General features: G+C 33.5%; 4 protein-coding genes across 6 annotated transcripts; all 4 read left to right on the forward strand.

Moving 5' to 3' along the window:
* The first annotated feature begins 1,667 nt into the window (after positions 1 to 1,667).
* On the forward strand, positions 1,668 to 2,835 carry LOC102661132 (30S ribosomal protein S21, chloroplastic). Its single transcript, XM_006579527.4, has 2 exons — positions 1,668 to 2,099; positions 2,317 to 2,835. Exons 1-2 carry the CDS (start codon positions 1,699 to 1,701, stop codon positions 2,435 to 2,437), a joined length of 522 nt encoding a protein of 173 aa, XP_006579590.1. The 5' UTR covers positions 1,668 to 1,698; the 3' UTR covers positions 2,438 to 2,835.
* A 5,666-nt stretch (positions 2,836 to 8,501) lies between these two features.
* On the forward strand, positions 8,502 to 12,795 carry LOC100802610 (26S proteasome non-ATPase regulatory subunit 6 homolog). Its single transcript, XM_003525598.3, has 8 exons — positions 8,502 to 8,735; positions 8,817 to 8,931; positions 11,121 to 11,211; positions 11,291 to 11,436; positions 11,531 to 11,750; positions 11,870 to 11,978; positions 12,205 to 12,373; positions 12,456 to 12,795. Exons 1-8 carry the CDS (start codon positions 8,606 to 8,608, stop codon positions 12,628 to 12,630), a joined length of 1,155 nt encoding a protein of 384 aa, XP_003525646.1. The 5' UTR covers positions 8,502 to 8,605; the 3' UTR covers positions 12,631 to 12,795.
* Positions 12,796 to 13,943: 1,148 nt separating this feature from the next.
* LOC100797467 (aarF domain-containing kinase 1) lies at positions 13,944 to 21,655 on the forward strand. Of its 3 annotated transcripts, none has more exons than XR_414191.4 (12): positions 13,944 to 14,232; positions 14,327 to 14,455; positions 14,645 to 14,839; positions 15,941 to 15,988; positions 16,065 to 16,193; positions 17,110 to 17,234; positions 17,972 to 18,082; positions 19,037 to 19,145; positions 19,367 to 19,485; positions 20,286 to 20,439; positions 20,740 to 20,859; positions 21,025 to 21,165. XR_414191.4 is itself a non-coding variant. In XM_041015911.1 (12 exons), the coding sequence occupies exons 1-11, from the start codon at positions 14,110 to 14,112 to the stop codon at positions 21,190 to 21,192; spliced, it is 1,410 nt and encodes a 469-aa protein (XP_040871845.1). In that variant the 5' UTR covers positions 13,944 to 14,109; the 3' UTR covers positions 21,193 to 21,210; positions 21,341 to 21,655. The 3 variants fall into 3 exon arrangements, 2 of the variants coding, with proteins under 2 accessions (XP_040871845.1, XP_003525637.1); XM_041015911.1 differs by lacking the exon at positions 20,740 to 20,859 and adding an exon at positions 21,341 to 21,655 and having other exon boundaries at positions 21,025 to 21,210; XM_003525589.5 differs by lacking the exon at positions 20,740 to 20,859 and having other exon boundaries at positions 13,945 to 14,232; positions 21,025 to 21,531.
* Positions 21,656 to 23,507: 1,852 nt separating this feature from the next.
* Positions 23,508 to 24,585, forward strand: LOC100807388 (uncharacterized). The gene is made up of 2 exons (XM_003525606.5): positions 23,508 to 23,648; positions 23,826 to 24,585. Exons 1-2 carry the CDS (start codon positions 23,555 to 23,557, stop codon positions 24,251 to 24,253), a joined length of 522 nt encoding a protein of 173 aa, XP_003525654.1. The 5' UTR covers positions 23,508 to 23,554; the 3' UTR covers positions 24,254 to 24,585.
* The last annotated feature ends 61 nt before the right edge of the window (positions 24,586 to 24,646 follow it).

Below are 24,646 nucleotides of genomic sequence, written 5' to 3' on the forward strand. Positions count from 1 at the left end.
GTAATCGATAAAATTAATAGTATGTCATGACAAGAAGAAAAAGAAGAAAAAAAGTGTTTGCGAAATGTTTGTAAATTTTGGGTATCTAAATATCACTTGCTCATTCAAACAATGTCTTTCAAAGAAAAGAACATCCAATGCCTCAACCCGTGAGGGAGAGGGTACAGCCTAGGGCTCGGGGTGCTAGTAGCGGCTTTAAAGGTTCTTCCTTATGTTTTTCATTGGGCAATTGAAACTGCCCACCATCTGTCGTTGGTCCATTGTGTCTTTCAAACAAATTGTCAACGTTTATTCCTTGCTTGGAAAGACGGATCATCTTTTATTTATAGTTACTTTGATGGTCTCATTCATGATTGTGCTTTGTTGCTAAACCAGAATTCTCAAAATTCTTTGGTTTCTGCTAACTGGCAAGCTAATAGAGTTGCGGATTCCCTAGCGAGATTAATCTTTTTGGTTAAGGATTTTGTTTGGATTGAGGATGTTCCTCCACAAGTTTTGGTTACTGTAGAAGATGATGTAAGGCTTATTTGCCTCTTCTATTTTATCTCAATGAATTATCATCTTTTACCTCAAATAATAATAAATAAATAAAACAAAAAGAACATTCGAACCCTAATTCATGACCTTCTGTCTCGCTAGCCTTCCCGTTATCACTAAACTACCAGCCCACCACCGGTGGGACTATACTCCCTTTAGAAGAACCTTCTTTTCAGCAACTGAGTTAATGTAGCAGTTGAACCACTATCTTCTTTCATGTCTTTTTTCATTAGGGTCTTTCAAGTATACCTTATACATTTTATCCATAATATTTTTATTTAGCTGATAAAAAAATTGACCCGTATTGCAGTAAAAAAATAATAAAAATCGATCTATATGACATGTAAGTGCCTATGTATATATTTCTAATGCAAATCGATGTCTCACTAATTACTATGCTAGTTGAGTTGAACAATTATTTTGGACAGTAGAGCTTTTTAAACATTAACACTTATAATTTTCTTCATATATCTTTTTTCCTATCTCATCATATTACTTATAATATTTATATTTTTTTCTTTTATTTCTCTTCCATTAAATGTCAAATAGATTTTTGGATGTTCAAAATACTTTAGTTTAAAAATTTAAGCTGGTATATCATGAGAAAAAAAAGTTGAAGTTATATTTTAAAGCATTTCAATTCAATCAAAATGTTCTATATTATTTAAAAAGTGTGGTTTTTGAAAAAATATATAATGATAATAATATTTTTTTATTAATGTACAACCTTTTATACGATAAAATGTTATATTTATATTGATATTGTTTATCTTAAAATACATATTATAAAATATACCTTAATCATGATTTATATTTTGAATTTTGTAATTTAATTATTAATATATTAAGCCAAAAAATTAAATTCATCCCATCTCATTGCATATATTACCAAATTTTAATTACATAAAATTAAAAAATAGAGAAATTAAACTCTTGGATAAAAGAATTATAAAAATAAATTAATTTCAAACCATTCCACAAATACCCATTACAGACTTATTAAAAAACAATGAAAGCCCAATCCTGGGACTATATAGACAAGATAAGAGTCCAGTCCACGTTGTTGGTATTTGCCACTAACCGTGGGACCCAAAACCTGAGCCCACAGTACACAATATTTAGTCCCGAAAGCAGACCAAAATCCAAAAACCTGAGACTACAATGGCTGTCTCCAAAATGTTCCTCTCTTGGTCTTGGGCGTTACAACGCTCACAGTCACACCCTGTTCAACTTCCCAAAACCTCGTCACGGTCTTCAGCGGTTGCCGTCACAGCATCAGCATCAGCATCTGCGCGTGCAATTGGAATCGATAACGATGTTTCAGTTAAGAGTATATTATACCCTGCACTCTCCCTTTCCAACATTCTTCACTTCAAGTCAACCTACAACGTGCAGATCGTGGTGGGCGAGGACGAGCCTGAGGACAGAATCGTCAACCGCTTTAAGAAGGAGGTCCTCAAAGCCGGTGTGCTTCAGGAGTGCAGACGCAGAAGGTTCTTTGAGAACAAACACGACAAGATCAAGAGGAAGGCCCGCGAAGCTTCTAGAAGGAACCGAAAGAGGTTGTTTACTTTCCTTTCCCTATCTAAATAAAAGCAAATTTATATTTTTTTTAGTTGTTTTTTTATTGACAAATTAGTTTGATATTTTTTTTTCTGCGGGAAGAGGGTTCGGACCTACGATCTTTTTTCCTTCCTTTCTTTTTCAATCACGCGGCCAACTTTATATTTCCTATGTTTATTTAGTTTTATTGAATTTTTCTGATTGTTGTCATGTCAGGAAGCCACAATCAAGAGCTTGGGCACAGAATAAACACGGTTCTGAAAAGAAGAAAAAGGATGCTGATGATGATGATATTGATAATTGGGAACTTCCACATGTAGATATTCCATATACTTGAAGTTCTGATACAGAAACAAACACAGAAGAAGAGAAAATATCACACTCTCTCTCCTAACTTCAATGCCTTGTGGTGTATAATTTTTACTCCAGTCAACTACAGTTACATCCTTCTAGGAAAGTGGAAAACATTTGTTAATTGTATTTTAATCTGATGATTGTACAGGCCTTCCTTGTGTCTTAGCTAGTTGGATAAGAAGGTGACTTCAGATGAGTGTTGTCTGAAAGCTGATCATAGCTGTTCATAGTTCTCAAATTTTACTTGTACCTAATGTAGCTCAAAGTGTTTATATAGGACTCTTAATCCATGAAAATGTAAAATTTTCACCTTGGTGTCAGTCATATATGTTGTTTGACACTGGACACGTTAATCTTTGGAAAAAGGACTAATTGATTTTACATGTATGGTTTTTAGGCATCGTGATAGAGTTTTTGCGTTTACTAAATAACTAATGTAGCTGTTACTAAATATCTTGAAAACGAATTTGAAACTTGGAAGTGTGCTTCTTAGGAATCAATCTCACTGGAGAGGAAGAAAGGAGGTGAAGTAGAGGGAAAGAGAGGCAAGGAACCAATATGCAAAGAATGCAATTTCATATTATTTGATGATCTGTACAGGTGAGGTACAATTATGCGAATGTGCATGAAAGTTAGCATAGTGAGCTAACTGACAGAATACTATATAACACAACGATAATGCAGTTACGAGAGCTAACAAGTAACTGAATGTAGTTTGTTTACACATTCAATATGTGTGTTTCTAGCAAAATTTCCACACAAATGACTAGAGAAAATATATATAGAAGCAACTTTGAATCCAATTTTTATCAAATGTAGAAGCAAACAAGCACTTAGCGTGTGCAGCATGAGATTGTGAAGTAGCAATAGCATGTGCAGCGATATCATTAAATTATGAGGCCACATTAGATAAGAAAATATAATTTTTTTCCTCTTGTAAGAATGCAACAATTGGAATTCCAAGTGCCTTCGAAACTGTTATTTACATTTTCTCACCTACTGTGTATTCGGTTTAGAAAATGTTATTTTTAAGGGGGTTTAGAAGATGTTATTTTTAAGCCTTAATTAAGTTTTTTCTTTCTGAAATATAAGCCGATTTTAGATTATTACCTAACATTTATTATTTTTTTCAATCTAGTACCTGAAAAATAATCCAAAACATTATTCATTTTATCGTTTGGGAGATGATAAATGAAGGGACCTTACCAGAAAAATAAAGAGTAATGGAAGAAATTCAACTAGTGAGATCTACTCCAAAATTCAAGACATTATTCATTTTATCGTTTGGAATAAAATTAACTTCTGACAGTAGTTTATTTGAACCGAGAGTGCGTATTGGTCTGGGTATCGAAGTAAAAATCCTCTTTAATGTTGTAGACAAAACATTGGTGGTGAAACTTGTAAGTAAGAAAATTCTTCTGAAATGTGGTATAAAAAAAGCTTACAGAGAAAACATACATTTGTCTGAATTTCAAATATGAAAAACTTTCAACATCATATTGTTGTTGTGAGTATCTAACAATGAGAAAAAACTACATGAAAATGCTTATGTAGAATATGAGACGGGGAGATATTATTGAGCGAATCAAAATTACCTTAGTCTTTTATTTGTGTTTTAGCTGTAAGTATGTAGCTTAGCAATTTTTTTTTTACAAAAGTAGAAAATCGTGCAATGGAATGAATGCAAGTTATTTGAGTTTCTTTTTGTAATGGACTTACAGAAAATGGAATCATATCAATATCATGGCTTTGTAATGCTTTTCACCTGTGCATGCATGCGAAGAAATTGGTTAACCATTTGCTACTCATTGTAAGTAATCAATGGTGAACATTTATTCCTTAAAGATTCGCTTCTTTTGGTAGTTACCTGAGCTGTAGTTGAATTCTGTGAACTCAGGGATTTATGTATAAAGGTTTACACTACTCGGAAAATGTAAAATAGAACACTTTGCTGCAGTTGCAACTTCTAATTCAGAACATCGTTGCCTTTCTGAAGACCAAACATTATTTACTTAAAATTCTTCTGATCTGATACAGGTACCTATATGGTACGCCTAAACGACAGGAGATATTGCTTACGTGATTCTCTGAGAGTAAAAGCAATCCCTGATTGTGTCTGTTTGCAACTTTTAACTTACTACTTGCACTGAGTGCTTTCCATGTTTTGAATTTCTTGTCATGCTGGAAAAATAATAGTCATTTTAGAAACATAAGTAGATACAAAGTCTTGTTGCACTTCTTCCTTTTGTTTCTCTCAGCCAAAGACATTCATCCTTGGATTTAGCAAAGGTGGAACAGTACGTGCATCGTGCTTAACCAGATATTGGATGTAATGCGAATTCACCAGGTGTGGGACACCCTATCCCTATGGACAAAAGGTTCAGTAGATCCAAGGAGATTAATTTGTATCTAAAACAAAGGAAGGCTTACTAAACAACATCAGCGAGATTCATTATGTTGATGTTGGTGTGAACACTGCTGAGGCATACTTAATTACTAACGATGATGTGTTTAAGAGAATCTCCAAAAGGCTCATTGAATCTTTTATCCCTTCTTACATGTCAGACTATATGTAAAGACTAATTGCAAATGATTATATTCTGTAAAAAAAAAAAAAAAAGCATTGTAATTATAAGTTTATAACTTTCCACTTTCAGCATGATTTTGCTGTGTAAATTTCCAACAGCTGGATTGTTTAAACTAAAACTGTGACACAAGTAAACAGAACATAAATAAACACAAAGTTGTTTTTTTCTTTTTTATGAGATATCAAAGAGCAATAAACTGGATATAGAGAGTGTGTATTGGTTTGACTGTCAGAAGTAAGAATCCTCCTGAATGTTGTAGATAAAATATTGGTGATAAAAAAAGTTCCTCTTAAATGTTGTATAAGAACTGCTTGCAGAAAAGATACAATTTTTGGGTGAATTTCAATTATGAAAATTGCTGTGGGTATATATGGACAATGGAAAAAAAAAAAACCAAGACGGAAATGGATGTCTTACCTGTGTATGTTATGTGAGAGCTAGATAATACCCTTGGTAATAGATGTCCATAAGAAGAGTTTAGTTTTTCATAAAAAGAAAAGAAAAAAGTGATGGTTCAAGAACAAATGCTGGGTGTAAGAAGAGAAAGTCGTGCCCTTACTTAGGTCATAGGTTGGCATAACTCAACTCAAGCAGTCCATGTAGCTTGTCAGAGTGTTTATAAACATAAGAAGATAGCTCATGCCTTCTTTTTAGCCGATGAAATAGAAGATAAAATAATGATACCCATACATCTATATTTTTTAAACACCTAACTAACACTTATAATTTCTCTATCTCTTTTTATGTCACATCATAATATCTATAATATTTGTATTTTTCTTTATATTTTCTCTCACACTAAGTATAATAGCATATTAGGTATCCATAAATATATTTTTTCAAGGATAGATTATAAGAATATATAATGTTGCCACTAATAGCATATTGGATTAACTTCTTTCTTGTAGACCATTCCTAATGTTCGCTATAGTATAAGAATATATGACGTTGCGACTAATTTCTCTTGAGACAAAATTCAATAGCCAAACTACAACCATCTTGTCACGTTGCCATGCATGACATCAGACCTTAGTTTCATCAAATTATTAACTAATGTTGCCATATCAACAAAACCAAGTTAATTTATTCCAGTCTAGAATATGGCTATGAGGGCCATTAGCATGGCTCTTCTACTTGTGTTCTAATTAATTGTTACCTACCAATAAAAAAGAACGCAATGAAATGGCTGTTCTCCTCTCCTTAATTTGTTATAAACGAGTGAAGTCTTGACAACTTGCCAAATCATAGGGGACTTGAACATCATATGGATAAGTCCTTTGAGGATTGAACAACCTAGATATGAGTTCCAGTTTCACTGTTCGTAATTCTCGGCTTCTAAGACTACACCTACAACCATATGAACAACCACAATATAAGGATTAGGTTCTGTTGCAATGTTAATGATCTCTTGAAGAAAGGATCGGAAATTAGAGAGTAACTATTTAACTAGCAATGATAATGACATCTTAAAAAGAGGGGATTTAATCCAGACACAGTTGCTCGAAAAATTTGCCATTGTAGAATTCAAATGAAACGAAAATGCCATTTAGCAGGAAAAGGAGCAACAAATTGGAACAAAATGGGATAGAACATCCATGACACTGACACTAATCACCAATCAATGAACATGGATCAACAACAATTGAAGGTCTGAATCTAGTAAGGATGTGAGAAACGCATGCAACTTCGTTACCCGATATCAGACCTGACATTTGGGCAACTTCGATCAATAGTTATCGAGAATATCAAGCACAATGACTATGAGAATATCATTAAAAGGATTTAAAGAATTGCCTTCAAGTTTTATTCTATTTCTCCTTATATCTCACATTATCTTATAACAAAAATTGTCGAACAGGGACTTTAATTATAACATGACTTGGAAATCCCATTAGTGACTTTAAATTAGAACATTATACTTTAATTTTAAGACTTATATTGTTTATATTTCCTTGAGATAAAAAATATCATACTTTAATTTTATAAATTAAGTTTTCTCAAAAATTAATAATATTTTTTTGTATATTAAGGATGTTTTCAGTTAATAGTTGAAGACTGGTATATATTGGAGACATATGATGATCATGAAAGCGAATTTAAGTTTTTTCAACAATATCTTCTTCATAAACAAAGCTAGAAATCAAACATTAATCAATATTCCTAAAGGATTTAATTACCAAATGTCTTGAATTTATTAGTTTTCAAAACTAATGGTACAAGTTTAAAACTAATTATCAACAATTATGAAATGTCTTAAGAATTTGATTAAAATAAAATATAGGTCTACAAAGACTGATCACAAACTCGACTATGTTTGGATTGTTGTTCGAGCAACTCCAACCTACGTTTTCAAAAGCACTGCTTTTGATACTTTTGCGATGAAGGAGTATTTGACTTAATTTGCATTGTCGCAATTCCAACAACAATATAAACACATGCGCCTAGTTAAACAGATTTAAACATAAAACAAAAAGAATTGAAACATGTAAACAAACTACTTATTCAATTAGTTTGCTCTAGTTCTCATATTGGTACTTTACTTGACGTATTTTGAACTTTTTTTTTTATTTTAAAAGAAGTTGTATTTTTTTTTAGTTTTATGACTTGTTGACTAAACTTGAATCAACTCAAATTTAATTGAATTGATTCGTCTATTGAACATTAAAAATGACGTAATTCGATTTGTGTGATTTGACATAAAATTTTCTCTAAGTGACATTTATATATATTTTTAACATATTTTAACCTCTAAGAAAATAATAGTTAATTTTTAAAATAAAATAAGATGGTGTAAGTTAAGAATATCCTAAAACAAAGAATGCAATTTATTGAACTCAAATATTTAAAATAACAAAAGTAATTGCCATTATATATCAAAACAAAATAAAACTAGAATAATTTGTCTCATTATTATTATTTTGCAATTAATAATATTTAGTTAAATTTGAAAAGCTCCGCAATGATAAGTAGTAACTTGAACTTGGCAACATAGTTTAAAAATCTGATCTAACTTAGTTGGTTGAATCAGTCTAACTGAAATTCTATGGTATAATCAAATTAGTTTGGTTATTAGATCGATTATATATCTGGTTTGAGATGATCCAATCAAATATGATCAGTTTGAGATAAACTAAAGGACTCAGATCGGTTTTTAAAACTCATTTTGTGTAAAAAAATAAAAAAATACTTCAAAACACTTAAAAAATCGAGAAGTAATCATATTATTAAATTATTATTTATGAACTTATATTATCAACTTTAATATTCAATTATTATTTTAAATTTTAAAATATGAATAAATTTTTTTTAATTAAATAATGTTAATTATATACTTATATATAATACATACATATATAATTTTAAATTTTTTAATATATACTAAATCAAATCTAATAAATTAATTACCCATTAATCGGAGCACTGACCTCATATTGGACCGGGTGTCATAAATGTGATTCGCAGTGTTTTTTTTTTTTGCGAAGTATATATGATATATGATAAACGAATAAAGACAAAAAAGAAGAGTGTATTTGGAGGAAGGAAGGTAAAGGAAGCCAGAGGAGATGGAAGAAGAGGGTTCTCAGCAGCCACAGTTGGTGCTTGCCGAGAAGCTATTCCTTCTCCGACAACCCGTTCAAGACATTGACAAGGTTCGCTACAAGGAGGATGTTTTCACTCACATCAAGGAAAACGGTAACTCTCTTTCGCTATCTCTCTCATCCCCTTTCGATTTTTTCCCATCTGAAACATGTTCTCCCTCTCCTTTCTGTTCAGAGATGGTCCCTTTGTACGAGACCCTAGTCGCCGATTCCGTGTTGGACTTGGATCGTGCCCTTTTGGACTTCATGCGCGCTAAAATTGAAGACGAGCTCACCAAGCTCGACGAAAAGTGAGTTTCTCTCTCACTTTACCTACGATGCTTGCGCCGAACCCCATTCGGGGTTTCGGATTTGAAATTTACTAGGTTAAATTGGGAATCTGAAGGGAAAGTAATGGAGACTTGTACCAGCTTAGGATATATGATTCTAATATGTTAATTCTTTTTTCTAATTAACCCACCGTCTTTCACGAGATTTGTTTATTTGAATTACACAAATGTATTTTGGTTCGATTTATTTTATTCTTATGAATCTTACCGTCACTGGCACCTAGGTTATGGAATTTAAGAAATAATGTGCTGAATGCCTGGTTCTTAAGTGTGTTTGAAGTTCTGAAGTTATTGCAGTTGCTCTAGATAATGTTTTCAATTCTTGTGTTGAATTCAATATGAAAAGTTGAGTTCCATGCTGCATTATTGAGAATTGGGGGAGAGAATATGTTATCATAGTCTTAGTTGGAGAGAACAAGCCTTGGGAACACATGACTTTCACCTAAGTATGTGAAATGCAAATTTTAGCAAGAGATGCAATAGCTGTAACTTTGAGGTAATTATTGGAGAACATACAATACCACAAGTCACACATTTTAGGTCAATCACAGGATCCAACGGGATGGAGGAAATATAGGAATGCTTGGATGTGGTATGTCATTGAAAAGTACCACACAAGCTTAAAGAAAGATTTCACTGTACTATAATGCATGCAATGCTATATGGGATTGAGTGTTGGACAATTAAGAGTCAACTCAAAAGTAAGCTTAATGTCGCAAAAATGGGAGTATAATGATGGGGGATTAGGTACTAGGTACTCAAGGTAAGATAGGATTAGGAATACAATCATTAGATAGAGAATGGAAGCAGCTCCTATTGTAGAAAAAATGGTGAAGTTTCATATTTAGATGATTGGGGCAATCTGCAGAAACACCTGTATGGAGGGCTGACCAGATGGAAGATAGTCCAATAATCGGAGGTAGAGGGAGACTAAAGAAAACTATAGGTCAAACCTTCGAGAGGGACTCAGAGGTAACTGGTCTGAGTCTATCATTGCACTTACTACTATGAGAGAGAAATCTATAGCATCATATGATCCATGTAGCTGATCCCTCCTAATGGGAAAAGGCTTGGTTGTTGTTGTTCTTGTTGTATGCATAAGTATATGATTAAATATTTGGGTTATTTCATATTATAAGTTCATGTTATACCCAATGTTGCCAGTGGCTTATGGCTAGCAATGGCAGCAAACCCCAAAACATATATGATGCATTGAGGATGGTATAGTAGACACTGTAGTTAAGCAAGACATTTTTTTGTAATAAATGTAAACATTGTTACATAGACCTGAAGGATAAGTAAATAATATCTTATTTAATGAAAAATCATCATTAAACAGATTTATATTTCAACCAAATCAAGAACAGTAGAAAAAGAAGAAAACAAAGGTCAATTCAGAATAAACTGTTGATGAAAAGTACTTCAGAGACAATTTTATAGGATGATATGAAATTATGAATTGCTTTCAAGAAAGAGGGGATCAATAAAGACACATTTGTTTGGCTCCAAAGATGTAGTGCTTTGCATGTTAGTTTGAGAGTTCGTTCTGCTGTGTTTTCCGTGTTATTTTGACAAAGAAAAAGCTGAATGACCATTGTGTCCCATAAAATCCCAAAATCATGGGCTGACTGAGAAAAAAAAAAGGTATAAAATATACCAAAATCTACCATTTTTGCTCCAGCAGAGCAAACACAATAGCACCACAATCAATGTCCACCACACCTGAGGAGGCTGCCATGATTCTTCCTGATTGAAGCTATCACATTATGATCCCTTCCACTTGTCTATGAGGGCCAAATCTACAACATTGATTGTATCTCTTAGAGGCTAGAAATCTTGAATCTCGATGCATGAAATTTGGCCCACCTCTACAGCAATAATGAATGATTCACATGCTTTAGATAGATTCCTCTTTTTATTCTAGGTTGGAAACAATATTGTTAGAGTGAAAAGAAGGAAATATCAATATATCTGCAGAAAACTAAAAAAAATATGATACTAGGAGAATGAAAAAATGCTGAGACTGGGATAGATGTATTGCACTTGCATTTTCCATTTTGTGATTCCTTAGGATGCAAACTACGATTTCAATAGTGTCGAGTCTAATAATACTTGCAGTCATGATAATACATGTGGATGCCTCTTTTTAGGATTGCTGATGCTGAGGAAAACTTAGGAGAGAGTGAAGTTCGTGAGGCTCACTTGGCAAAATCCTTGTTTTTTATCCGGATTATGGACAAGGTATATAACAATTATAACTTGCTTATTTCCTATCTGCTACTGGAATCAAATTTTGATAGTGCTCTTTCTTATGTACCAGGAGAAAGCCTTGGAACATCTCAAGATAACAGAAACCAAGACAGTTGCAGTTGGCCAGAAAATGGACTTGGTGTTTTATACATTGCAGCTTGGTTTCTTCGACATGGATTTTGATCTCGTTTCCAAAAGCATTGACAAAGCCAAAAAGTAAGGCTTTGAATTACAAACATCTGTAGTTATGCCCTCTGCCATATTTTTCTGTTAGGAGTTGGTTTTCTAACTGTTCACATCATGGCGGCAGCTTGTTTGAAGAAGGTGGTGATTGGGAAAGGAAGAATAGGCTGAAAGTGTACGAAGGCCTGTACTGCATGTCCACTCGAAATTTCAAGAAGGCTGCCAAGTTGTTTTTGGATTCTATTTCAACCTTTACCACCTGTGAACTTTTTCCCTATGACACCTTTATATTTTATACAGTTTTGACCAGCATTATATCATTGGATAGAGTTTCCCTAAAGCAAAAGGTATGCTGATTCTTTCTTGTGATCATTACACTATTTATCTTTTTCTTTTTTACTGTTGTTATGTTTCTTGGCAAATGCTCTGAATATTATTAATTATTAACTTGGGTTAATTTGCACAGGTAGTGGATGCTCCAGAGATCTTGACAGTGATTGGCAAAATCCCATATCTTTCAGAGTTTTTGAACTCCTTATATGATTGTCAATACAAGTCTTTTTTCTCAGCATTTGGTGAGCTGAAATCTGCCAAATTGCAGTAATTTAGTGTTTTTTTTTTAGTTTTCACTCTTCACTGGAGTCATTTTATGCTATAAAGCTAATTTTTTGCGGTGTTATAGTTTGAGAGTCTGGAAATCATCCAATGTACAATAGGAACTTCAATGTCATGACACTTAATTCATTCTTATGTGTTTAGTTCCATGCTAATAGTTTTGTTTTGTTTTGACATTTGTTTCAGCTGGCCTGACAGAGCAAATTAAGTTGGACCGCTATCTGCATCCACACTTCCGATATTACATGAGGGAGGTCAGAACCGTTGTTTATTCCCAATTTTTGGAATCTTACAAGAGTGTGACAATTGAAGCCATGGCAAAAGCCTTTGGAGTGACAGAGGATTTCATTGATGTGTAAGTAAATACATTTCACAGACCCTATTTGTTTAGTTTTTAGATGTCATAGAAGGCAACTCAATACATTTTTTGCTTCCAGGGAGCTATCACGCTTTATTGCAGCAGGGAAGCTTCATTGTAAGATTGATAAAGTTGAAGGTGTTCTTGAAACTAATCGCCCTGATGCTAAGAATGCTCTTTACCAAGCAACTATTAAGCAAGGGGACTTCCTATTGAATCGGATCCAGAAATTGTCACGTGTGATAGATCTTTAGGTCATTTTTTGCATTTTAGACTAAAAGTTTATTGGAAAGGCAGAGATAACGACAATTTCACGGTATTTTACTACGAGGGTGAGGCACGGCATTTCTGTAGTCCATTTGATGTGCAAATATGATTAATTAAATTTGCCAAATCCAAATATATCAATCAGTTTTCAATTGTTTGTGATGAATGTATTGATCATCTGCTTGCGAATAGGATATGACTAGCCCACATGGCACATATGTTCACACGTGCACGAACACACATGTTTGATCATTGTACTTTGTGTATGGCGACTTTTGTTTCCCTGCTATTCCTACACCCGATTTCCTCCGAGTCCTGCTAGATAGAAATGGAGAGTACTTGATAACCCTATATAATCGGTGAGTGTGCAACGTTTTCTTCTACATGTTTCCCTTCTGATGGAATGAGGCTCAAAGAGATGAAGACTACCATACCATGGCTGTGCCTATATTCGTGCGACCATGGGGCTTAGACTATGATCTCTATCTCTCACCAGTCACAACGCACACAAGGACAGAATGACACTGAATGTCGCATACCATCCTTGTTATGTGACCTAAACCCGTTTTCTATTTCAAAACATTAATAATAATAATGTGTTTACTTTTTTATTTTATACTTTTACATAAAGTATTAGGATATTTGTAAGATATATCACTACTCTCAAAAATAATATTATTAAGGTTCATAAAATAGAAAGCTATCATTTAAATTCCATATTATTATTTTGATCTTAATTGATTAGATGGTAATGTGGTATTTGTATATTCTAAACAAACGAAGAAATTTAGAAGAAATAAAGATGGGGGCATTTACATTTAGAAGAGATCAAGTTACTTTAGAGATAATTCTTAGTAAAATACTTCGTGTATATATTCAGAGTGTTCATCAAATCAAAATAACTTGATGAACCTACTAATTCACACAATTAAACAAATTTAAATGACATTTCTACCCTTTTTATACTCACTGTACTTATTTGTCATGTAAATATTAAATTGTCTACATATAAAACTTAAATGAAAATTATTTACAAACGTAAAAATAAAGAAATAAATACAAATTAACACATAATAATTAAAAAAAAATCTTGACTTTATGTTAAAATGTTTTAAACCCAGTTTTAAAAATACTTCAAAGAGTTTTTAACTATTTTATTTACAAAATAAATTTAAATTCAAACGTGTTAAATACTAATTAATTGAATGTGAAGAACGTGTTTGTTCGAAAAAAGAGGTGAGATGGGACCAAATTATCCAGCGGATAGTAATGTTTCCAAGGACATTTCCACTTTTTTTCAGTATCACAAATAGCAGGATTGCAAGCAAGGTAGTACAAGTGACAGATAGAAAGAGAGTTGTATCCATTCCATTTGCTGGTTTATCATTTATGAGCCACAAACTTGACACCGAGTTAAAAACGTAGCAGCAATAGCACACAATACATCGTATTCGTGTGAGCATACGATGTTGCCTCCTTTTGCTGTCGATATCAACGGTATAAAAGATAAGCTCACTTATCAGTTCCGCCCTTGGCAACGCTCCTTCCAATTCTGGGTTCGAGCCATTGACATTTACACCGGTTACAAGGTCTCTCACTCTCTCTCTTTCTCTCAACACTATTGTTGTATTCATTTATTTCATACATGTTTTCTCTTCAATTACTTTATTCATTATTGTTCAGGTGTTTCAAGTGAGAGTGAATTTCGTCAAAGATGCGCAGAAGCAGGAAGCAATGTGGGAGAAGCAGCACGAGCTTGCCGCCGATAAGATTTTCGCCATGTGCTACGACCTTGGAGGTTTCTTCCTCAAGGTCTTCCAACATTTTTGTTTTTCCATTCCTCGTTTTTTCAATTTTATTTATTTCTCTCCTTAATTGTTTTCTTTCCTCGATTAGGAGCCATTGACCATCAATACCCTGGAATTTTGTTTTTTTGCATTTCCTTATGATTGTTTGTTTTGCTCATCCTATGGAATTGATATGATACTAAATGTGGTACAGATTGCTCAAATTATTGGGAAGCCCGATTTGGCCCCGGCTGCCTGGGTGAAAAGGCTTGTTACGCTATGTGATAGGGCTCCTCCAACCCCTTTTGATGTGGTGAAACTAGTGCTGGAGAATGAGCTGGGACAGGGTATTGATGATGTTTTTGAAAGGTTCGATGTCGAACCCCTTGGTTCTGCTTCAATTGCTCAGGTCCATGTCAAACTTCTCACCTGCTATCTTATTTGTCACTGCCCTGCCCCTCAGTAATGGTTGTCATTTGAATTGCACTAGTATTCTTCTTTCTTCAACATCAAGTGTTTATGCATGCTTGCACTGATTAATTACAACACTAGTTATGGATAACAATTTAAGTTCCTGTTGCTGCCTGGAGCCTTGGAGGGGAGGGGGGGATCAGCTACTGCTGCTACGGTGGTTAGGGTTAATTGTAACTCGTAAGGCTACTCCAAGTGTCTCCAACACCTTAGTTAGTGTTTATCAAATGAGGTTATACTGTTTACTGTTTCAGCTAAAAGGAGAGACATACCTGAAAAATAAGTAAGCTCACTGCTATTTATAAGAGGCAAAGATTTCGGGGACAGGTGATACCTTTGGGAAGGGGTATGCAGCATGTACTGGCCCATGCCATTGCTATGCAATTATTTGAGTGAGATTTTCTGTTACAGTATCGGAAGATAATGCACGTCCATTCTGTTATAGGAGAATATTTTAGATGGGGTTCCTTTGCTATGTAGTGGGTTTCTTGTCTTGGGTGATAATTGATTGGTTGAGGGGATACTGGGTTTACCTAGTGCTCTTCGTAATACTCTGGTGGATCAGCCATAGGGCTGGCATGGTGGCAAGGTGGAACAGCAATAATATCAAATAAAAAAACTTCGTACCCCATTGCCCAGAGGCTCTTCGCTATGAAATAATGATTGGATTTTTTTTATTCAATTCAATCTTATAAAATTAATGCTTTTTTGGAAATAAAATGGAATAATTTTTCATTTTTTGTTTTATTGAAACATGGAATCTTATAGATAAAAGAACAGTTTGTAAAAATTCCCTTTTGGGTGGCAGAATAATTTTGAAGTATCAAAACCTTTTTGGGTATGTAGCATTGTATTTTTTATATTGCAAAATCTAAATCTATTTGCTTTGCTTCTTGGGGTTCATATTCATGTCCATATCTCATAAAAGCCCTCTGAAGGGTGATTAGTCACTAAAAGAATTATATTTTGCAACAGTCTTCAACTCTATATTAGGATTTAGTACCTTGTAACTGAAATATATGTCTTGTGTGAATATTAGGTTCATAGAGCAAGACTGAAAGGTGATACAGGTGATGTTGTTGTCAAGGTAAATGAACCTAATAAGCCCAATGGATTTGAGATGCCAGTAAACCTCTGATTCTGATTTCTTTTGCATATAATAGGTTCAACATCCTGGAATTCAGGATCTGATGATGACGGATATCCATAACTTGCAAGTGTTTGCATTGTACATGCAAAAAACAGATATCAAATTTGATCTATATTCAGTGACTAAGGAAATGGAAAAACAGGTGGACTTAATTTCTTTGCTAGATTTCTTCTTTAATCTATGTGAATTATTTGATTCCCACCTGTTTTCTTTCCGTTTTAAATGGGTTTGTTTATTAGTAGCATCCTAATCAAAGAAGAAACACATTGCTGAATTTGTTTTTCAATTATAGATTAATGTAGAAGTTCATATAAAGAATAAAATGTACTGTGTGCCTTCATTATGAGTGAAATGTATGACAGATTGGTTTTAGAATTTGGATGCAATTCATACTAGAAACATGCAATGAGTTAAAAAGAATATTATACAATCAAGTGGTAAGGAAGTTCCAAACATATCTGACCTTTTTACCTAATTGTTTTGTGCTTTTGAATGAGTAACATTAAATGATTTTTTTGTCCAAGGGAAAGATGTCATCACTCTTACAGAGGTATGTTGGAGTATTTTGATATTAAATCTTAGACTTAGTCTTTGTGAATGCGACTATTGTACTGCTAGAGTGAATGTTCATTTAATAATTGACTATATCACTGATTTTTCTTTTCTATATTGTGTTACTAAGGAGGTTTTGGGAGGAAAATAGGAATTTACACTTTAGCATGCTTTCCTTTGTTTTTGCTACATATATTTTGTTTAAAAGCAAGTTATTACTTCCGTAAAGGAATCTGAACAAGCATCTTTTATTGGCATGTGAATTATGTACAGAATACTGGACTAAAAGTGCTTTATTTATAAACATAGTTTTGATGCTTGAGAAAACACCACTGGTTTACCGCCTTCTACCTTCTGTTGATTTTGATTGTCTTAGGAATTTATATAAATTATTTAGTTTCTTTTCCATGGTTATATAGCTTCATAGTCATGCTAATATTGAGGTTCTTCCTGCAATTTATCATGACAAGTTCTGAACATCTACTTGATGATTTGTGACATTTTAGATTGGATATGAATTTGACTTCACGAGGGAGGCTAATGCGATGGAAAGGATTAGAAAGTTCTTGTATGAAAGTAACAAAAAGACTCCTGTTTTGGTGCCGCGAGTAATACGAAATATGGTTACTAGGTATATGATGCAGTTTAGCATCTTACATAATCTTGACAAGATAGCATTAGTAATAGACAATAATGCTTAACTCAGTATATTATTTTCAGAGGGTAGTGCTAGCTATTAATTTGTTGGACTTAGTGCGTACGGCTGTTTTAGAAATGATTGATATTTTCTTAAGTATAGTTTTTGTCTCCAAAGTCCAAAATTACATGTTAATGCCTGGCGCTAGCTTTACTAATTTCTGTATGTTATCGTGAGTTTTTTTAGCAAACTAGTTTTGCTAATTGAATAATTTAGGTAATATTTTGTTTTTTTGGAGTTTCAACAATATTAAAAGTAAAAATAATAGAAAAATTAGAATGGTAGGGCACTGTTAAGTTATGTGGCAATCAGTATCTATAATTCTATGTTGTGCCTCAAGCATGTCATCATTAACTTTTCAGCTTTCCATAGCAACCATTATATGTTATGAAAAGACCCTTTATTGATAAAAACAAGGTTAAACTGTGAAAACAATAAAAAAAAATATCCACCATGGAAAAATATTTTTCCTATTTTACATGTTCGATCATGATGACTTAATCAAATAGACAAGAAAAGTACAACACTTGGCTTGCTAACATGCTCCTTCTAAACAACAAGTGGGTGTATGTTAGCAAATATATTCTTGGTTAGATTTTTACTCACATATTTTAGTTGTGAATCTTGTGATAAGTTTTTTTAAGTAATGATGTGCTTCTTGGATTGTACAGAAGGGTCCTAGTTATGGAATATATTGATGGGATTCCTATAATGAGCCTTGGTGATGAAATAGCAAAGAGGGGCATAAATCCTCATGGCAAGGTTGCAGCAGCAGCTAAACAGTAAGCTCCTGAGCTATATATCCTAAAAGTAGTCTTTTACACCACACTTTTGTTTTAGTTAATAACTTACATGACCTAAATTCTGACTTATGACATTTTCTTTTAGCTCTCATCTTTTTTAAATCATCAAGATAAACTTATTCATTCACCCGCAGGTGTCTTTTACATAGAAAAATAAGTTTGAGAAGGAAAGTAAAACTAGGGGGCTAGGATGTCCTCCAAAAGAAAAGGACATCATAAACAAGAACAAAATGCACCAAGGTTTAGTCATAATGTAAAATGGTCACTACTCGAATAAACCATGAGAAGAATGTTATGTCATAAACCTAATCCTATCCCATAATGAGTTGAAGAGATCAACAAGGCCTTAAAGATGTGAGCATTCAGCTTCAACTAAATGCACCAAAGTAGAATTTGCATGTTTTCTGCCAAAACCTCTTTAACAAATAATCAAATCATTTTCTTTTAGAAACATACCCTGAATAAAACTAATGAATGTGTCTGCTTGCACTTATTTTTTTACTTAAAAACATTTCAATTTTATATGGATGATAATTATCTTTAAACTTTTACTATTGAAAAAGGGAATACAATAAAATTAGGAACCATCTAACATTGAATTCCTACAATGATTTTTTGTTCCACGATCAAATGTATATACAATACTTTTAAAATATGTAAGCCATACATTTGGCGCAAAAAATAAACAAGAAAATTGTTATACTTAACCAGATTTGATAAATCTTGGCACTCATTCAACTTTGAACATATTTGGTTGCTGTCCTAAATCCTAATTGTTTTAGGCAATGTACACAAACGTCAGAATCAGATAACAAAGGGGAGATGGAAGTTTTAATAACAATAACACCAACTTTTTCCCTGAAGATTTATAATATAGATGATTTTTCATATGTATTTTTAGGTGTATTACACTATTAACTTGTAAAAGTGCAGGAAAATTCTTCAAAGCTTGACTCTAGCATATGGTCAAATGATTTTGAAAAGTGGATTCTTCCATGCAGATCCTCATCCAGGAAATATCCTGATTTGTAAAGGATCAGAGGCAAGTCATCAGCTATATTTGTTTTCTAATATCTCTCTAACTGTTATTTCATCTCCAGGTTAGTATCGTACAGTTAATTGTAGAGATGTTTTAATCAAGAGGAATTATATGGAAATGACTGTGATAGTGGGTAGAATATTGAGAATTAGTTTTAGACAACAGTGTCTAATTTTTTATTTTTTAAACTCACCATCCTAATGTAGTAACTTCCCTCAATTCAGGTTGCCTTGCTAGACTATGGACAGGTGAAGGATCTCCCAGATCAGTTGAGGCTTGCCTATGCTAATCTAGTTCTTGCAATTGCTAACGGTGACCCATTAAGAGCTTCAGAGAGCTATAGGTTCTGAAACATGCATTTAAGTCTTATCTATATAATGCTATCTTGTTTGTTGAAAATAAGAAAAGAAATAAATATCTTTGCCAATACAGTTACAAGCTGAACTAGCAGTGCTTCTGGGAATAGATAATGAAAGCAAGGATTAATTGATGTAGAATATAATATGACTTTGGTTACAAATAAATTTCAGAGTTAAAGAGAGAGAAAGAATTAAGGGAATATTGGAAAAAAATGAAAAATCTATATTACTTATTTCTTCATTGTTAACAAAAGATTTGATGGCTTTCTAAATTGCCCTCATTATACCAAGACAAAAGAAACTGGATTTGGCTCTTCTAAAGTGAGAAAGTAAGAATGTATTTACCCTTAATTTAGATTAAAATATCTCACAAACTTAACCCACTTCAAGTCAAGCGTGGATGCTCCCATAATTTCTCACTTTGTGGAGCCAAATCCAAGAAACTGTGACTTGAATCTCAATTTGTGTGGACTAAAATTGAAGCCTCAAACCATGAATGTATATGAAACATAGTAAACATTAATCACAAAATCTAATGCCCATATACCTTGGTATCCTTTCCTAAAGTCGATTTTTTCCTTATTTTATCTGTCACTATAGATGTTAAAGTGTTTCACCAGAATGGTTTACTGCTAAAAGCCTAAAATATGGATTATGTGAAATATCAAATATGAACTTCCTTGGAGGATGGTTGACTTTCAACTTCATAATTTTGAATTGAAAATGACACAGTTTGTGGGTATGTTCAAATCAAATTATCTAACTGCTTACTTTTGTTTTATAGGGAGCTTGGTATAGAAACCTTTAGCAAATGTGAAAATGAGCTACAAGAATTGTTTAAACTAGCACAGACAATGTTTGATACAAAATTGCCTCCAGGAGTGGTAATGCTGCAACCTTTCTCAGAGGAATCTTCAATTAAAAAAGTTGCTGTTCAGGTATGTTAATAGAATCCAACTTTCCATTTCCTAATTGCTCTTGGAGAACACAGTTACAGGGGAGTAGGGGACAGATCAGTGTATAAATTTTGTCTTGTTATTCTGTTGCACATTGAAAGTAAAAAACCAGAGGTTAAGGTGAGAAAAAAGAGAGGGGTGGAGGGCGGGTTGAATACGAAGGGAAGAAGCCCAACTATACTGAAACAAATCTAAGTTTTTAACTCCCCTCATCATAACCTTTGAGAAATGTCCCAACAGTTTAATATCATATTTTGATTGTTTTGGTGAATCTGTGTACAGATAGTCTGGTGCTTCTGAATGCTACAGTAACTAAAATGTGAAAGAAATAAAAAAGTCTAGTCTCTTTTATGTCCAAGGTTGGTGGTGGCAAACCTTTTTATGACGACTCGGTAGAAGAAAGTATGTTGGCACTCTGAATCAAATTATTAAATAATGCAGTAACTATTGATGCGTGCTAGTTAATGGTATTTATAGTGATGGAATAAGAAGGCAATAACTTGTTAATTTATGCTGCTACTTTTTACTCACTAAATTTTAAATTCTTTCTGTGCCTGTTTATGATAGTCTTTTCCAGAAGAACTGTTTTCTGTACTTCGGACAGTGCATCTACTGAGGGGACTTAGCATTGGACTTGGAATCAATTACTCTTGTGCAGAACAGTGGAGACCCTTCGCAGAAGAAGCTTTGTCCCGAGCTGGCAGATTAAAACGTGGCACTGTGACTCTTGCTTAAGACAGGCATTTCTGAATGGCATGCCTTACATGATTTCTAGTATTATCATTCGTTGGTTGCTTCTGATGTGTCTATTTCATATGAAGATATCTCTCCATCCTACTAAACCAACTACATCTAGTTATGATGTCACTTGATGTTTTCACAGGTAAGGATGTTAAGCCCAGAGGCAGCAAAATGTTGAGTAAAATATTTTTTTGGAGACACTAAATAGGCAGGTCTGGATCAATCTAGTTTGTTGATTCTGATTCACTGGTAACTTCTTGTGTGACGTTTAGGAAAGGTAAATTCACATTATCTCTTAAATACGGTATATAAGTTCGGCATTGATTGCGATCACAATAAGATTTGGTGGTGCCTCAGCAAGTATTTTTTTATTTTTTTTTGAATTTTAGAATGTTTCGGGGTTGTACACATTTCACAGACAAGAGTAATTGCATTGCCATTAGCCCATTATTTGAAATTTTGTGAAGAATGTTTAACAACAGTATGCAGACTTCTAAAAAAAACAGGATGCAGTCTATGTGTATTTGATACTAGATCAATAGCCGTGCAACTCGATACAATTTTTAGATAGCCCACCCTTTTCTTAAAGTTTAAGAGTTACCTACACAAGCAACCGTATGCTTAAATTTAACTGCTCTTTCAGCTCCTCTAGTTCTAAATAAAAAAGTTTTTTTAATGTTGCTTAACAATTTAAGAAAAATAATTAGGGTGTGTTTGGTTTAGATGATAGAAATAAAGAGAATGAAAATAAAAAAAAATTGAATTAGAGTGTAAAAAGGGTGAATCCCATAAAAAAAAAGTACATAATTTCTCTCCAATATTATTTCCATCTTCACAAACAAACACAAACAGCCTTAAAAATGGCCTAACAGACTTACTATTCAGTGTGATTCACTTGATGAATTTTTTACAGAGCTTGTGCAGATACCTGTTTCATACGAAGCATAGTAATAGTAGTATATGACAACATTTTGAACTGGAGATTTAGCAGACCCCTCCTCTGCTTATTCATAGAGTGATAGAGTAATGACGAGCTTTGAATTTTCAGGGCTGCAGTCAAGTCTGTCTCTACTTATATGTCAAGTAATCCCTGTAAAAACTATGTTTAGTTCGACTTCACGTTTGTCAAAATCAAGAATTCAGATTTTCCACGTTAAGAGAAAAGCACCATAGAGTTGCTTCTAGTTTTTCATGTGCCACTAGTGATTTTGAGTAAATGAGTCCCTCAGCACCAATCCAATTTCAGCCTGACGTATGCAATGAGTTTAATTTAAAAAAAATGTTTTACAAAAATATATCCGATTTCCATCACAGTACTCAGCTGGGGGTTATTTAATTTTCATTTCGCCGCATTTTTAAGGACATGATAAATTGAAGTATTGAACCACACTTGTGTAGGTCGGCCGGGAACAGAAACATGACATGCAGTATTGTCTGTCAGGGAATTATCTTTTTGCATTTGCACCATCTAATATGTTATGCTGAAGTATACCTGTTTAACTTTGGAAAAGATTTTTTAATTTCAGAAAAGTGTTTTAAAATCCTTTTAGAACTTTAATCTCAAAATGTATTCAATATTCTTTTGAAAATATAATTCATAAACGATTTACAAAAGAGTAGTACAACAATTTTTACAATAATTTATATAACACCACTTTTTTCTCTCTCTATCATATCACTGACTAGATATTTAGATCTTATATTTCTCTCTCTCTTTTATCTCTTTCTATTAAAATTGTGTTGCACAAGTTATTACATAAATAATATTTCTTTATAAAATACTTGTGGAATTAGGGACTTGCAAAAATATCACATTACTTTTTCTGTTTCCTGAATTTAAAAGCCTATATAAGAGAGAACGAAATCATTTTTTGTTTTCATTTTCTATTTTTATAACAGAGAGCACCCCTTAAATTTCAGGGAGAGTTTAACACATTCTCAAATAATATAATTTTGAAAGAAACGACAACATACGCATCATGTTTAAATAGAGGTAATTTTAGGAATAATCATTAAAAAAACAAACAAGGGATGGTGTAATTAGAAATTAACAGAATCAAATAGCAATCGGGTAACATGGGTTAGGACCCAGCCCAAATAAAAAGCTGCTAACTGGTTTTGTGTCAGTGACAGTTTTATTTTTTCTAAAACAAAAATAAAATTCTCAAAAAGGAAAAACCAAAAGTCAATGGAAAAAGTGTGCGGAGTACGATTCCCGCTTTAACTCTGTAATTCAATCCCGAAAGGGCGCCAACAAATTCTGCTTCCTTCTCTATTTATTCATTTCTCTCATCTATGCAGATTATCCGACCCGGACCGACCCGACCCGACCCGAAGCGAGTTGCAGCACCGAAAAATGTTCGGCAGAATCAGAGCATCCACTTCGTCGCTCGACACCTTAGACGGTTCTCCGTCCAAGATTCTCAAAGACGACACTTTCTCCTTCTACGGTACTCTCTCTCTGTTCATTTGTTAATTATCTTAATTGAAAAAAAAAATACTTCAATGTTTAATTTCTGCAAGTTCAGATCCAGTATGAAAATTACCTGTTTTTTGTGGAGCAAAGTGTTTCTGTATGTATATTGAGTTGATAGAATTCTGATTAAGTTGGCTTCATTTCGATTCAGAGGCTACTCTCATGAAGCTAATGCTTGGTGCGCGACGCGATACGAGTGAGGTTACAAATGATTCTTCAGTTAATTCACCTTCTGCGGAAGAAGCAAATCTCAAGCCAGATTTTAATCCTGCAACAAGCACTTCTTGTTCCGAGACAACGATGATGGACACGGAGTCTGATAACGATAACTCTTCACCTAGGGTTACTGATCACGTTTCTAGTGGGAGCTCGGAACAGCTAAAGCAGAGCAACGTTTCCATTCTTCATTTCTTCAAAGTTAAGGATACCGGACAGGCCGGTGTGTCTTCTTCCGAAGAGGCAACAACGTCAATGCGGAATGGAAGTTCTGAATCTATCTCATCAATTTGTGTTGAATCTGATTGCAGAAGTGAAGTGGAAGGTGTTCAAATTTTGCAATATTGTGAAATGTCGGATTAAAGGTTATACAAATATTTATTACTCCTACTGCTTCTATCAGTTAAATGCCATGCTAAATATTTTTCTGTTGTGTTGTACTGTATCTCACTCTGGTTACACTTGAGTGTGGACCATGTATTGTTATATTAGATACACTGGTTTTTATACCAAAGTTTGGTAAATTAAGAGTGTGTTTCCAGTGAATAAATTAGATGAAGTTGCAAAGTTAGAGTGATTTTGTTGATGAGTAATCACTAAGTATTTTTGTAAGCATTCATTGAACCAATAAGCCTATTCCAATGAATTCTCGGAACTTAACTTGTCTAAACTTTTCCCAACTGAAAAAAAAAACCTCTTTTCCTGTTTTGCTCATCAATCTGGTTAACCGGATCGACTCAGCTGTATTTTCATGAG

The sequence above is a fragment of the Glycine max genome, chromosome 5 (assembly GCF_000004515.6).
Source record: "Glycine max cultivar Williams 82 chromosome 5, Glycine_max_v4.0, whole genome shotgun sequence".
NCBI lineage: Eukaryota > Viridiplantae > Streptophyta > Magnoliopsida > Fabales > Fabaceae > Glycine > Glycine max.